The sequence below is a fragment of the Dreissena polymorpha genome, chromosome 8 (genome assembly GCF_020536995.1).
Source record: "Dreissena polymorpha isolate Duluth1 chromosome 8, UMN_Dpol_1.0, whole genome shotgun sequence".
Classification (NCBI taxonomy): Eukaryota; Metazoa; Mollusca; class Bivalvia; order Myida; family Dreissenidae; genus Dreissena; species Dreissena polymorpha.
This window is the reverse complement of record NC_068362.1, coordinates 29219616-29233041: the sequence shown is the minus strand read 5'-3', so window position 1 is coordinate 29233041 and position 13426 is coordinate 29219616. Positions and strand designations below refer to the sequence as shown.

Genomic DNA, 13426 nt, shown 5'->3' with positions numbered 1-13426 from the left:
CCAAAATACAAAACTCTTAAACAACAAAATCCAAAGTCGAAAGTTCACATAGTGTACCCAGCAAAATTAATACAAGAAGGAACTGTTATACAGGATAAAATGCCAGAATGGGGAAAATATATCGGGGCAAAAAGATTGGCAAAAGTAAACAATATTGGAACAATTAAACTACCGCAGATTGGTTGTAACGGTGGTTCAAGACCTGAACTGACGACTCATCAGCAACAGCAACAACGTAACGGTCACAATCAGGGAGACATCACCAACACGCAAACCCTGCCAAGGCCAGTACACATGAGTAGTGAAGGCATCTACCGTCAATCACAACAGCACGTCGAAACGATGGAACTTCAAGTTACTCTCTCGCAAAACCCCGTGCTGAGTACACATGAAGTATCGCAAAAGTCCCCCTCACTTATCAACGGTCTTCCACCGCTAAAGTCTGAATATTTTACAGCTGAACAAAGTACATGCTTAACCACGGCTACTCTGAAAATGAATAATGAACAGCCAAAATGCACATCTATAACCAACCCAAGCGATGAAACGTTGATCAAGTCAGTTGCGTGCGAACAACCCAAACATAAACTTGATCGCGAAAACACCTGCACGGGGACGTTCACGTGATCCACTTCCATTGACATTGACAAGAGCCGAGAAACGATGACAGTCTGCAAAGCCTTACACTCGTCAAGGTAGTAAAAGCCGTGAATGTTCTCTAAATAGACAGCAAGGATTAACGGCTTCTACAATAAACACTGCTCCAGTGTGTAATTCAACAACACATGAAGACGAGGTTGGCGTGGGCGGTGCACAAGGGCAAGGTCAGCCGAGTAGTGTTATTAAGTAGGACTGCGCTGAGAAGGCCAAACTGCGCTGCGCATTATTGAACATTCAGGGACTTTCTACGCGCAGATTGAACAAACTTCAATCACATGAACTTGTTAGTATTTTTCAATGTCACGATGTTATTTTGTTGACTGAGACATGGGCACATGAGTTAACGGATCTTACTTATGAGGGATTTGAGCATTACGAGCTTAACAGAACTGAAAACTTGAAAACTAGTAAACGAGCGTCAGGGGGTATTATTGTTTATATACGAAATAAATATGTAAGTCAAAATACTTTAGTTTTTCAGTCACAAGATGATATAATTTGTGTTAAACTTGAGGCGTCAAAAGTTAGTCTAAACAATGATTTATATATATGTCTTTGTTATGCTGTACCGGAGGGAAGTTCTCGGTAAGCTTTACTCGATTGTCACAAATTTGACCGATTATTAGAGTTTATTATTGATATTGACTCCAAAAATGATAGCGGTTTAAATTTAATTGTTTGTGGCGACATGAATGCGCGCACATCCGATCTGCCAGATTTTGTTCAAAATGCTAACTCTAAAAATATTGATTTTCTATCTGATGATTATATTTTTGATGAATGCAAGGTACGTTGTTCTCATGACAAAGGGCGTTTAAATAGTAACGGAGTGTATTTATTAGATTTGTGTAAACAAACGGGATTGCGTATTTTGAACGGGAGCGTAAATGGGGATATGGAAGGTAAATATACCTTTATTGGTAGAACTGGCTCGAGCATTGTTGACTATGTATTAGCTTCCTCAAATTTATTTCAATATATTGATACGTTGTGTGTGCATGAATCAAATATTTTATCTGATCATTGTTTAATTGATTTCTCTTTTTCTTTTAACGGTAAAAATACACATAGCGAAACACATGCTAGTACAACGCATCAAGCGTATACATATGCCTGGAATAGTGAAAATAAAACGTCTTATACTGAAATGTTAAACTCAGAAATATTTATTGATAAACTGAATGTGTGGGTGGATAGTGTAGATTATTGTTGCAGTGCAAATGATATTGATGTATGCAAACGCATTTTGGCGATATTTTTGATGACGTACTCTCCCCTTTATTTAAACGGCAACATAGGTCTCAGGGTCAGGAATATTTTTCTTCAAAGATTGATAAAAGGTGGTTTACTGCCGAGTGTGCAGAGAAGAGAATTAATTTTTACAGACACTTGAATATTTTTAGAAACAATAAAACCAAAGAAAATAAACGTAATTTTATTGATGCAAGAACGCAATTTAGAACATGTATAAGAAAATCAAAATTTGAATACGGTCGCAATAAAACTAACAAGTTATTAGATGCAAGATTTAACAATGCAAAACTTTATTGGAAAATGCTAAAAAAATGTAGCAGGCTTGAATAAATCGAATTTTCCACTAGACATGTTTAAACAGTATTTTGAGAGCATTAACAATCCCGACAGCACATTTTTTTACCCCCGATGAAGATGTTCTGCACTTGATTGAGCGCTATGAAAATAATGAATTTAAAATAATGTTCGAAGAATTAAATTTGCCAATATCAATGAACGAAATTAAAAAGAGCTCTTAAAGAAATTCATCCAGGTAAAAGCGCAGGACCTGATTTGTATTTGAATTATTTTTTTTATTTACGGAAAAGACGTTCTTACGCCGTACTTACATACCCTTTTTAATAAAGTTTTTAGATTGGGGTGTTTTCCATCTTCATGGTCTTAGGGTTACGTTATACCATTATATAAAAAGGGCAGTCTAAACGACGTAAATAATTACAGAGGTATTTCTCTTCTTAGTACTTTTGGAAAACTGTTTACGAAAATTCTTAATAACAGATTAACTGACTGGGCCGAATAATATTATGTATACATTGAAGCGCAGGCTGGGTTTCGGTCGGAAATGAGTACCGTCGATAATTTATTTGTATTGCACGGCTTATTTATGCATGTAATAAATAAAGGTAAACAATTATACTGTGCTTTTATAGATTTCACTAAGGCATTTGATTATAATGTTAAAGATAATCTATGGTATAAATTTATTCAATAGGGTATACGTGGAAATATACTCAATGTTATGAAATCAATGTATAACTCCATAAAATCAAAAGTTAAACATGGCAATACGTTGACCGACTGCTTTGAATGTTTACTTGGTGTAAGGCAGGGTGACTGTTTATCGCCATTTTTGTTTTCATTGTATCTTAACGATTTTGCTAATACCGCTGAAGAATTACAAAACGGCTTGGATCTATTACACGCTAATTGTCACAAATGGAAACTTGTGGTAAATACTAAAAATTCTAAAATCATGTTTTTTCGAAAAGGTCGTCGTCCCTTAACAACTATACTTAAATATGATAATCAAGTCATAGATATTGTTTACCGGTTCAACTATCTTGGTATTGTATTCACAACTGGTGGTTCCTTTAGTGACGCAGAACATACTCTCGCTGGACAGGCCCTAAAAGCTATCTTTAAACTGAAAAAATGTTTGTACAAATTTACAGACATTCCAATTAGTCATAAACTATGTCTTTTTGATAAACTTATAACACCAATTCTTAACTACGGAAGCGAATTGTGGGTTTTTGTCAAAGGTTTATCAATTGAAAGGGTTCATTTGCAATATTGTAAGCAAATACTTGGTGTCAAAAGATGCACTCAAAATGATTTCGTACATGGTGAACTTGGTCGTGTAAATTATCAATGCAGGAGATATATTAATATAATTAAATACTGGATAACACTTTTGAGAACATCGGATAATAAATTTAACAAAAAAGTTTTTTGACTTTATTAAATGATAGTATTGAGTATCCTAACAAACTAAATTGGTGCACTTTATTAAGGGATCTACTAAGAACTTTGGGATTTTATGATGCTTGGCTTTTTCAAGATGTTGGAAATGAAAATATGTTTGTATCAGTCGTAAGACAAAGATTGAGCGACACGTTTGTGAAGAATTGGAATGTGCGACTTCATACTTCTACTAGGGCAAATTTTTATAAACATATCGCCGTTTTTCAATTTCAACCGTACCTTAATATATGTAATGTCAACAAGTTTCGAGTAAATTTATCAAAATTACGTATGTCATCACATAGATTAAATATCTAGACAGGCAGATGGGCTAGACCTACACCAATTCCATCAGATCAAAGAAAGTGTACTGTTTGTAATAAACTCGAAGATGAGTTTCATTTTATTCTTGAATGTACAATATATACGGAACTGAGATCAAAATATATTCCATTGTATTACAGACAACGACCAAACATGTACAAATTTATCGAGCTAATAACATCAAATAATGAACTATTAATAAAAAAAATAAGCTGATATATTTTTCACTCTTTTAAGGTTCGAACGCATAATACATTTGTGTCATCAATTTGATGTATTCTGAAATGTTTTGTGGGGTATATATCTTGTTTTAACTTTATTTGCATTTATTATGTACTGCATATTAATTGTTGGGATAGTACCGCATATGTACCGTGTTTTTTTCTGTCTTTGTGTTTAAACGGTCGCCTTTAATGGACTGTCAAAACTGTATTTGAGTGTATTTAATCAATTGCCATTATTATCTTTTCAATGATGATTATATTATAGTATCGTGTCTGTTCCTAGATGTAATCTACGACAATATGGCTGCATTTTTAGAACTGTTATGCACTGATTTACAACTATTATGCCACATTAAATACTGTACTTGTAACATCTATATTTTCATAGAGCAGGACCTTTTGACCATCTACATTTTTGATTGCGTAGGTGGTCTGTTTAAGGTTTATAAAATGCTTGTTTTTAATATCAAATTCAACCAGTTAAAACATTGTTTCTCGTGTTTGTTTAACTACAGACACCTTGTCATAATATCAGTCTAATTAAATAATGTGTTATACTATGAGCAGAGCCTTTGAGCTGCCTATATTTTCGTTTCGCATAGGTAGCAAGCAAGGGCTAATTCTTATGAAATTGATAAAAGCATGAAAAAAGCATAATTGATATTTAGTTAAATACTGTGTGCCATAACGTGAAACGAAATTTGTTACGCCGGGTTAGTAAAACGTGTTATTATTATGACAATTGTCATGTGAAGACCCAATATATGTACAATAAGCTTATTTGATATTTTGTTGTCATAATTAAGCTCCATTACAAATGATGTAATAAGACCTATTCAATTACATATATACTATCAATAGTTATTAATATAAGTATACCTATATTTAATTATACATGTATGAATTGCTGCAATGAAACGTTTTTTTTTATCTTTTTCATATTTTTTTGTAAATTAATGAATTATTTATGTTGTAAACACTGTATTCTTACTTTGTCCACTTGGGCTTTTGGTCTTCTGGATGTGTTGTTTAATAAACATAATAAACATAATATTATCTGCAGTTAAATTCGGAAGGCCCAGTTTCTCACGACAAAGTTTGATGATGACTTGGTCAGTATCGGATTGAGGCTTCCCATTCAATGGGACGTTATGAAATCGCAGAATGTTCCGTCGGCTATACTGGCCTGGGTTATCGTGCTCGTGTTCCATCTGTTGGATTTGTAATTCAGGGGCAGATATTTTGTTTTCCATTTCGGATACGTGTTGGTTTTTCTGCTTTAATTCAGAATTGAGATGCTCGATCGCCTTAGATTGTCCGTTTAATCTATCAATCAGCGGCTGAATAGCTTTGTCGATTATGGTATTTAAGACCGGCTGGAAGCCTTTTACAAGTGATGGTCCAACCACCTCAGCAAACCCAGGTGCTGTAAGAGTTGCTTGTATCAGGTCTGTCAAGTTTAATGACTTACTTTGTTGTCCAAAGTTCACCGAAATGTTTTTTGCATCAAGTTCTTGAATATTTCCCATCGAATTCCTGCGCCTCATTGGGGGTGTAGCGTCATCTTGGCCTCTTGGACTCAGTGTGGCGGTAAATGGACTCTTAGGTGTACTCGAAGCCATTCCTTTGTGCTTTCACTACGGTTTCCCGCGCTTTCTTTGTTGATGCTTGAATCAGTCTTTTTGACGTGTATCTCCTTGATTCTCCGATAGATCCGACATTTTATTACCGAAAACTAGTTAACACTTTTTAACCGATTTACTGAGTTGAGGCACCATTAACATTTCGTTAGATCACCATTATTATTTATTTTTATTCCCTGTTTCAAAATTCGTAACCTACTCCGCCATTACCGGAAGTCCGATTATGAGCGTTAAAGAGACTTTAAACAACTTAATTGCAATTCAATTTTTTACACTCTCGAAGTCGAAACCTAATGGTTTTAATTGATAGGTTAACAATCTAATTTGCGTGCATTTGGTGTCACAAACTTAAATGGTTCGTTGTAATTTATGTATGATTGACAAAATATACGGTTTAATAATCCCCCTATTTTAGATCACCGTCTTTAGATAATGTATGTTAATGTAACGAACACATTTGATATCCTTATGATGCCATCGATACAATTAATCATCACAGTTTCATTTTCTGGTCATGTTAGCACATTTTTGTTCTTTTACAAGTGTAATCATGATATTACAACGGTCAATCATTGTTAATTAAATAGATTTAATTTTATTACAAGCATCTAAGAAATTCTTACAAATGTCTATTTTACTTACAGTGCCTAATTAAAGTAAAGTGTTTTGAGCTAACAATTCGTGTCAAATACTATGTGCATGTATCTTTTTTTCACACTAACCTTAAAGAATAAGCACGTAAAGGTAAAAGGATATGGTCATCTATCGATCAAATGAAAAGTGTAGTTCATAAGCGAGTAATTGAACAACAACCAAGAATATTGTATCGGCACGATTGACAACGCATTAAGTCTGAACTAAACTAGATATGTGTTGAGCATGAAAACTTATTGCGAACCCATGTGCAAATTAAAATGAATACGCTAGTAAACGCGATAAGGAATAACGATACGTTACTGTATTTCGAAACATATATTAGTTAACTAAACATATCATTGAATCGAATGAGGTTCCTACAAAGGGGTCCCGTCAAGGTCTTCCAGGAAGTTCACCAGTGTTCATGTCCTACTCTGAAACAAACAATATATGCATATCGCAATTTAGTTCTTTATCACCGAAGTAAGTGAGGCAAACATAATTTAACATGTAAATTAAACATCTATACAAGCGGGTCATGCTAAGGCAGGTAATTGCTGTCCGGTTCGGACAATTTATTGTGTGACTGATAGCAGTTTTTTTTTTCAAACAATTCTCGTGAGATTTCACCAATCTTTACTCAAATAGAACAAACACACACGTTTTATAAACAAAGATCACAGTGCATGTATAAAGAATCATCAGGTTACAAAATAATCATACACTTGCTAGCGTATTTTAATAGATTTGGTCACATAATTTACTCGTTAAAACGTGCAATTTGATCAACATCTCTACTCACTCTTTTTGTAACCGCCATCTCCACCGGAGCGTTTGTCTCTGTAGTACTCTGTAAAATAGTTTTTGCGATATTCAATGTAAATATATAATTCATTCAAACTTAATTTTCGTTTGCGATTACAGTCTCCCGTTATGTCATCTAATTTAATTTAAATAACCCGTACAATACAAGTATCATTAATAAGTTTACCCTTACTATTTTCATAGTTCTGGTAATTGTTTCGTTCCTGATCGTATTCACCTGAAATGATAGAAGAGACAAGTAATGAGCTCACGACCGAAACAAACATAAAGTTTACTCGAGGTTTGTTTACATTTTTTTCTCTTAAACTTCTTATTCAAGTGATAACATTTTATTGTATGCCATTATCATGTCTAATTACAATTGCTTTTATTTCGTATTCACGCATACGTGGCTAGTGTAGTATTAGTTTTTGTTGACGCTTTCAGATTGTTCTTCAAAATAATACAATAATTAAGATACTTTTTTAAGATATGATGTAAACAAACAATTGCGGATTACTGTTCTCAATACTGTCAAGAACTCAAAAGTACGCTTATTTTGAAGTAGACAATCAACGCGATCTACAACTGGTTACAAACACCTTATCAATTTATAAATTAATTAACTTGTCATCAATGCAATTAAAATGTTTTATAATAAAGACGTTATCATGGTTTTCTACTGAATGGATTTGTTTTTGATCTTATGTAAACGAAAAGCACAACCAAAGAAGCTTACGTTCATAGGCTCCGTTTTTGTAGTTTTCTCCTACAATTAAATAACAAGAATGGTGTGCGAAGACTTGACGTCCCGATTAACCGATTTATGCCTAGTGCCATTTATTCCATCCTTCTAACTTGGAACAATTTATTTCCAAAATTAGGGATGTCTAGTATATGTATTTCTATATTTAAAACATTACTTACAGAAATTACTTTAGGCAAACAGCGCAGGCCCTGATGAGACGCCGCATCATACGGCGTCTCATCTGGGTCTACGCTGTTTGCAAAGGCTTTTTTCTCGACGCTAAGCATAAATGGGTTAAGAGTCAAGAAAACGAGATCCCTGTTCAAATTTAACGGAATCTATAAACGTAGAGTTAAGATATTAGGAGCATATGTGACAAAATATGTTTTCCCTAACGAAATGATTGACGAATATTCAATAAATTAAAAGCCCATAAACCATCAAAACCAACGATAATTTAGTACAATTTTTCGAAAAAAAGGAATCACATAAAAAAATTATGTTCATTATAGCCATCGCAAAAATTTCAACGCTAGATGTAGTCTGGTAACATAGATTTAACAAGATACAAAATGCTCTTTTTGTTGTGCATGAAAATATATTCAACACATGTTCATGTACCAAGTTAGTATGCGTTTGTCGTATGAATAGGTAGCGTTAAGGCAAATTAAAATAGAATAAATTTTGCCACAAAAAATGAAACGAGCATTTTGAACATCGTGAAATATATGCCACATACCGCATCTAAGGATGAAGTTTTGGCTATTTCTATAACGAACACTGATTTTTTATGGGCGAAATTTATTTTACGAAATATTTTGCGAAATATTCGTTGAAGTCGAGTATTTATGTTACTTCAACTATTGACATGAAATGCAGTTATTGCTTTTTTAAGTACGTGTACTTATTCACTTAGCCTACGCAATTGTTCTGAAAGAAGTAACATATCCATTATTTAAATTTCTCAAGTCTAAGTTAAGACATTAATTATGCTTCTCATAATGCGTGAAGTATGTTCCGTATATATTACCATATCCGTTCCACATATTGTTCCAGTTGCTTCCCCTATTCCAGTTGTTGTCTTTCCCATACCAGTTGTTTCCTCTCATCCAGTTCTTGTTGTTCCCATACCAGTTATTTCCCCTTCTCCAATTGCTGTTGTCCCCATTCCAGTTATTTTCCATCTCCCAGTTGTTTCCCCACCAGTTGCCGTTCTCTTCCTCATTCCACTGGCCCCCGTACCAGTTGTCACCACCCCTTCGGTATCGACCGATGGAAACGGCGTTCGCCACGCCAATCACGCAGATGAACATTAACATACGCATCATCTTCTGAAAATAATTGCATTCTATACCGTATTTCAGAGTTTCTTCACGTTGCAATATTGATCTTACATATATGGTCGACAAAGCTAATCCATGCAATAATAAGTTTGCGTACGCGTACCAATGTACACCTTGCCTAAAACGGTGATTAATAATTAGAAAAGAATGTAAATGCGTAAATGATATCAGAACGCAATCAAAATTTAAGATCTATTACAAACAAATATCGACGTAAACCTTTTCGTTATGAATTTCATTGACGTAAACAGCTTTTGATTTATACTTGAATAAAAAAGTGCTTATTTAACTTATTTAAAATTGCACTTTTGTATTCATGTTATATTTTAAGTTTGAGTGACTGAATGTATAATTTAAAATTGTATATTCTCGCTTAAAAAAACTAATAAAGATAATATTACAAATATTAACAGTTCTGTTGTATTTGATAAAACAGACGCATATTCACATACAACAGTACGTAGCGAAATACATAATAATGCCCAAACTATTTACCTTGCAAATATGTGTACCAGTTGAAATGACGGATTTTGGTTTGTGTAACTCCAATGCAAACCTTCCATCTTATATACATTAATAAAAAGCGCGTAGCCTTTCGAACGTGAGTGTATATTAATTAACAATTAACATTTTGTCGGCACTAACAACGGCCGTTCTTATATTGCTTCAATCGATTCATTATTGTACGTATTCAAACATAAACGGTTATATATGCGTTTGTGTTTGTTACGTGTGATGTATTTGTGAATACAAATCTTCAAAAGGAAAATAACTATGACCTTCTCGCGTTTCTTCAAATACATTTAAAGGTTGCGGAAAGGCCGAGTAACATGTTAGAAAAATATGCTTTATATTGCTTGTTTTTATTTCTTCCACAAGATGTTGATAAGAAGTTTTCTTTCCATTATATTGTGCGTTATTTTTATCGCTCACAATATACGTTGTGTGATCATACACCATAAAAGAAGTAGTACTCTTTAAGCTAATTTAAAGTATAGTTTTGTGTAATGTCAAATTTCTGCATAATCCGTAGTTATAAATGTCTTAGCTTACAGAGTACATGTAGAGCAAAGTACCCTAATTTCGACAGTTTAAGGTTAAAATGTGTATACCAATTTGTATTATCGGTATCCTCCTTACTTCGACATACCAATAACGTACCTTATTGCATCCCGCGCTTTTTAAGTGTTGACTGTCAGGTATGGATGCTTTATACGTATCGTATTTACTTAAAACGTTAACGAAGTATGAAATCGTTATTTCGACATGGTGTCCCTTATTTCGATTTTTTAATTTTTTAATTCTGACGCGGCACGGGCTAAATTTCATATAAAAAAAGAAGAAAATCGTCTATGGGTTATTCTGCAATAATTATGGGCGGGGCTTATAACTTGCAAGAACGCGCTGTGACTAAACAAAACATGCCGACACATTTTCCACCAGCGTCATAATCCGGTATTTTTTTAATGAAAGCGGATCTGATCGACAGAACAGCCGAAAGTTATTTTTATGGGCGGAACTTCACATAAAATAGTACACAAGAAAAATAAGACGCATTGTATACATCTTTAGTAAAAACTGGGTTAGAATCGAAATAATTCGTGTACGTTATAGTTTTTTGTCGAATAACTAACGGCCGGAATTTAGATGCGTGGTTTTCAATCACTCGTGCTTCACACTCGTTATTTAATTAATTCGCATCTAAACTTCCGGCCGTGGGTTATTCGACAACAAACTATAACGTACACGGATTATTTCTTAAATAGCATCAATACAGTCATTTAAATATATTTAAACCAATGATGTGTACATCAATTCATTAGACATCAAACTTTCTTAACCAGTCAATCAATAATAATTCATTTGAACAATCAAAGCAGGAAATAATTGCGTTAATGCGTAAATGTTGATGTCCATTTGGCAAGATTAAATTACAAACAATATTCACAGTGGAATGGGTAGTAGACAATTTGATCGGCTGGTATTTCGAACAACACCTCATCCCCGGTACACGTGATATGCCAGCGTCGGGGGCATGCCACAAACTTTATCCATTCGTCTATGTCGCCTTCATCAGACCCACAACCGGGACAAGATCTTTCCTCATCTATGTCATCGCATGTGTCAGCCAGTCGTGGTGTCTCGTTCATATCAGATTCCGAGGACTCGGAGGACGACTCTCTCCTTTTCCGCTTCGCCTCTTTAAGTGCAGCCTTCAGTGACCGTTCTTCTTCTCGCCTTTTCTTTGCCTCTTCTCTTAGTGCTTTCTTCTTATCTTTTTCTTCGAGCTTTTGTTTCCTTATTTCCTTTCTCAAAAGTGGTCTTTGTCTCTTAGCTTCTTCGTCATTCTTTTTTTGTCTTCTCTTTCTTGAGGGCCTCTTTTCCGGACAATGACTTTGGTAACCGCTGTTTCATGGTGTTTGGCTTCTTTCTTATGACTTCTGGAACCTTAAGTAGATTGAAAGCACGCGACACGGACTCATCTCGTGTCTGTGTGACATACGTTGCTTGTCTTTGGTCTGACGGACCAACATTTGTAGATTCTTTCCCCCCATCTCTTCTATCTATATAACCATCATTGGTTCTGTGTTCATTTCCGTTTCAGGTTTTTCCTGCGTATGCCTATCTTGAATCTCTTTCTCTTTCTCACCAGTGCTCGCAGGTTTGACCGTTTCATCATTCTGTGTCACCTGTACTGTCATCTGGGCAGGACTGCTTTCAATTTCACCAGCAACCTCAAGAATTATAGCCTTTGATGGATCAAGTTTTTTCATATCTATGTTATTGGGGTCGAATGGAAATATTCCGCATTTCAAAAAGCCATTTTCCAACTTGGCGACTCTTACCCTTGCCTTTCGGAAGACGCCGGGGAGCTGTTTCTTTGTCAATGCTTGCCTTTGTTGGTAAGTACCTTTCCGTTTGTCACAGATAGAGGGTATTCTCTTTCGTCTACATTAAATATTCTACTAGGGTCATTTAGAAGTGCTTCCCAATCTGCTACTTCCTCCAGTTGGTAAGTCTTAAGTCCAGCAAACCATCCTTCGACCATCTCAATACTAATCAAAGCCCTCTGGTGCCCCAATGCCATAGCCTTCCGCTCAGTTATATCTGGGTGCCTTTTGATAAAACCTTGGTACTATAGTTTACCAGGAAGATTGTCTTTGAATGGGGTAGATCTACCACCATCTGCGTCAAGGACTTTCATTATCTCAATAGTAAGGTCATGGCGCTTCAAAGGGTATCCAATAGAAGCCATCATTTTCATGTAGTCAACCAGAACTACCTCATAGGCCTTTGTCAATACGCAAGGTTTACCTGGATTAGATCCAAGTGGCGACTTCCCGCTCAACTTGTCTTTCAGTGTAGTGCGGGGTATACCGTAAGTAATAGCCGCTTTTCATTGAGACATAGCCCCGCTCTGCACCATAGATACTGCAGCTGCAACTTTGCTTGGCCAATAAGTCCAGTACTTCGATGCTTCTGCTTGCTTAGGCATGACTCAGACTGAAAAAAAGTTATTAGTTATATTATTCGCTATATCGAATTTACAGTCAAAACGATTTTTGGCATCCTAACTTCGACACCCCTGCAATTGCAGCCAAAAAGGTCACAGCCAACTGTTTAAAAATATGATCTTCCATGTTAGTTTTTTTCGTTTTCAATACAAATTACAACGTATTCCAGCGGAAAAAAGAAAAGAGACTTACCTTGGTTGCTGCGTGTGTTGCAGCTTTGTATAAGGGCCACAATCGCGTAAACACACAAAACAATCCGTGATAATTAACCTTGGCTTACGGAATAAACAAACGCAAAATTGATGGGTGAAGTATTTTGATGTCAGAAATATATGACGTCATCACAAATAAACTTAAAGTGACTAGAACTAGGCTGAATTAGATAAAAAAAAATGTCAAAGCATGTCAAAATAACGGACATGTCGACATTACGTGACTTTGCTCTATGCTGTTTGAAATTAGCATTAGTTTGTGCAGATTTGTGCATTCGTCACTTAGACAACATTTTGGTTCTGGTAACTAGAGCGAGATT

The 13426-nt window shown here is 35.1% G+C and overlaps 1 protein-coding gene across 4 annotated transcripts; it reads right to left on the bottom strand.

The window, feature by feature from the left end:
• Positions 1 to 6805: 6805 nt before the first annotated feature.
• On the bottom strand, positions 6806 to 10077 carry LOC127842981 (bifunctional endo-1,4-beta-xylanase XylA-like). Of its 4 annotated transcripts, none has more exons than XM_052372794.1 (6): positions 9875 to 10077; positions 9067 to 9367; positions 8028 to 8057; positions 7476 to 7526; positions 7287 to 7334; positions 6806 to 6918 (listed from the first exon to the last, which is right to left on the bottom strand). In XM_052372794.1, exons 2-6 carry the CDS (start codon positions 9362 to 9364, stop codon positions 6914 to 6916), a joined length of 432 nt encoding a protein of 143 aa, XP_052228754.1. In that variant the 5' UTR covers positions 9365 to 9367; positions 9875 to 10077; the 3' UTR covers positions 6806 to 6913. The 4 variants fall into 4 exon arrangements, with proteins under 4 accessions (XP_052228754.1, XP_052228755.1, XP_052228756.1 ...); XM_052372795.1 differs by having other exon boundaries at positions 7482 to 7526; XM_052372796.1 differs by lacking the exon at positions 8028 to 8057.
• Between the last annotated feature and the right edge of the window lie 3349 nt (positions 10078 to 13426).

Coding starts and splice junctions, on each gene's coding strand:
- LOC127842981 (XM_052372794.1), bottom strand. CDS start 9,364: ATGATGCGTATGTTAATGTTCATCTGCGTGATTGGCGTGGCGAACGCC. Junction 8,058..9,066: donor CAATATGTGGAACGGATATG/GTAATATATACG, acceptor ATTTAATTGTAG/GAGAAAACTACAAAAACGGA. Junction 7,527..8,027: donor CAAAAACGGAGCCTATGAAC/GTAAGCTTCTTT, acceptor CTATCATTTCAG/GTGAATACGATCAGGAACGA.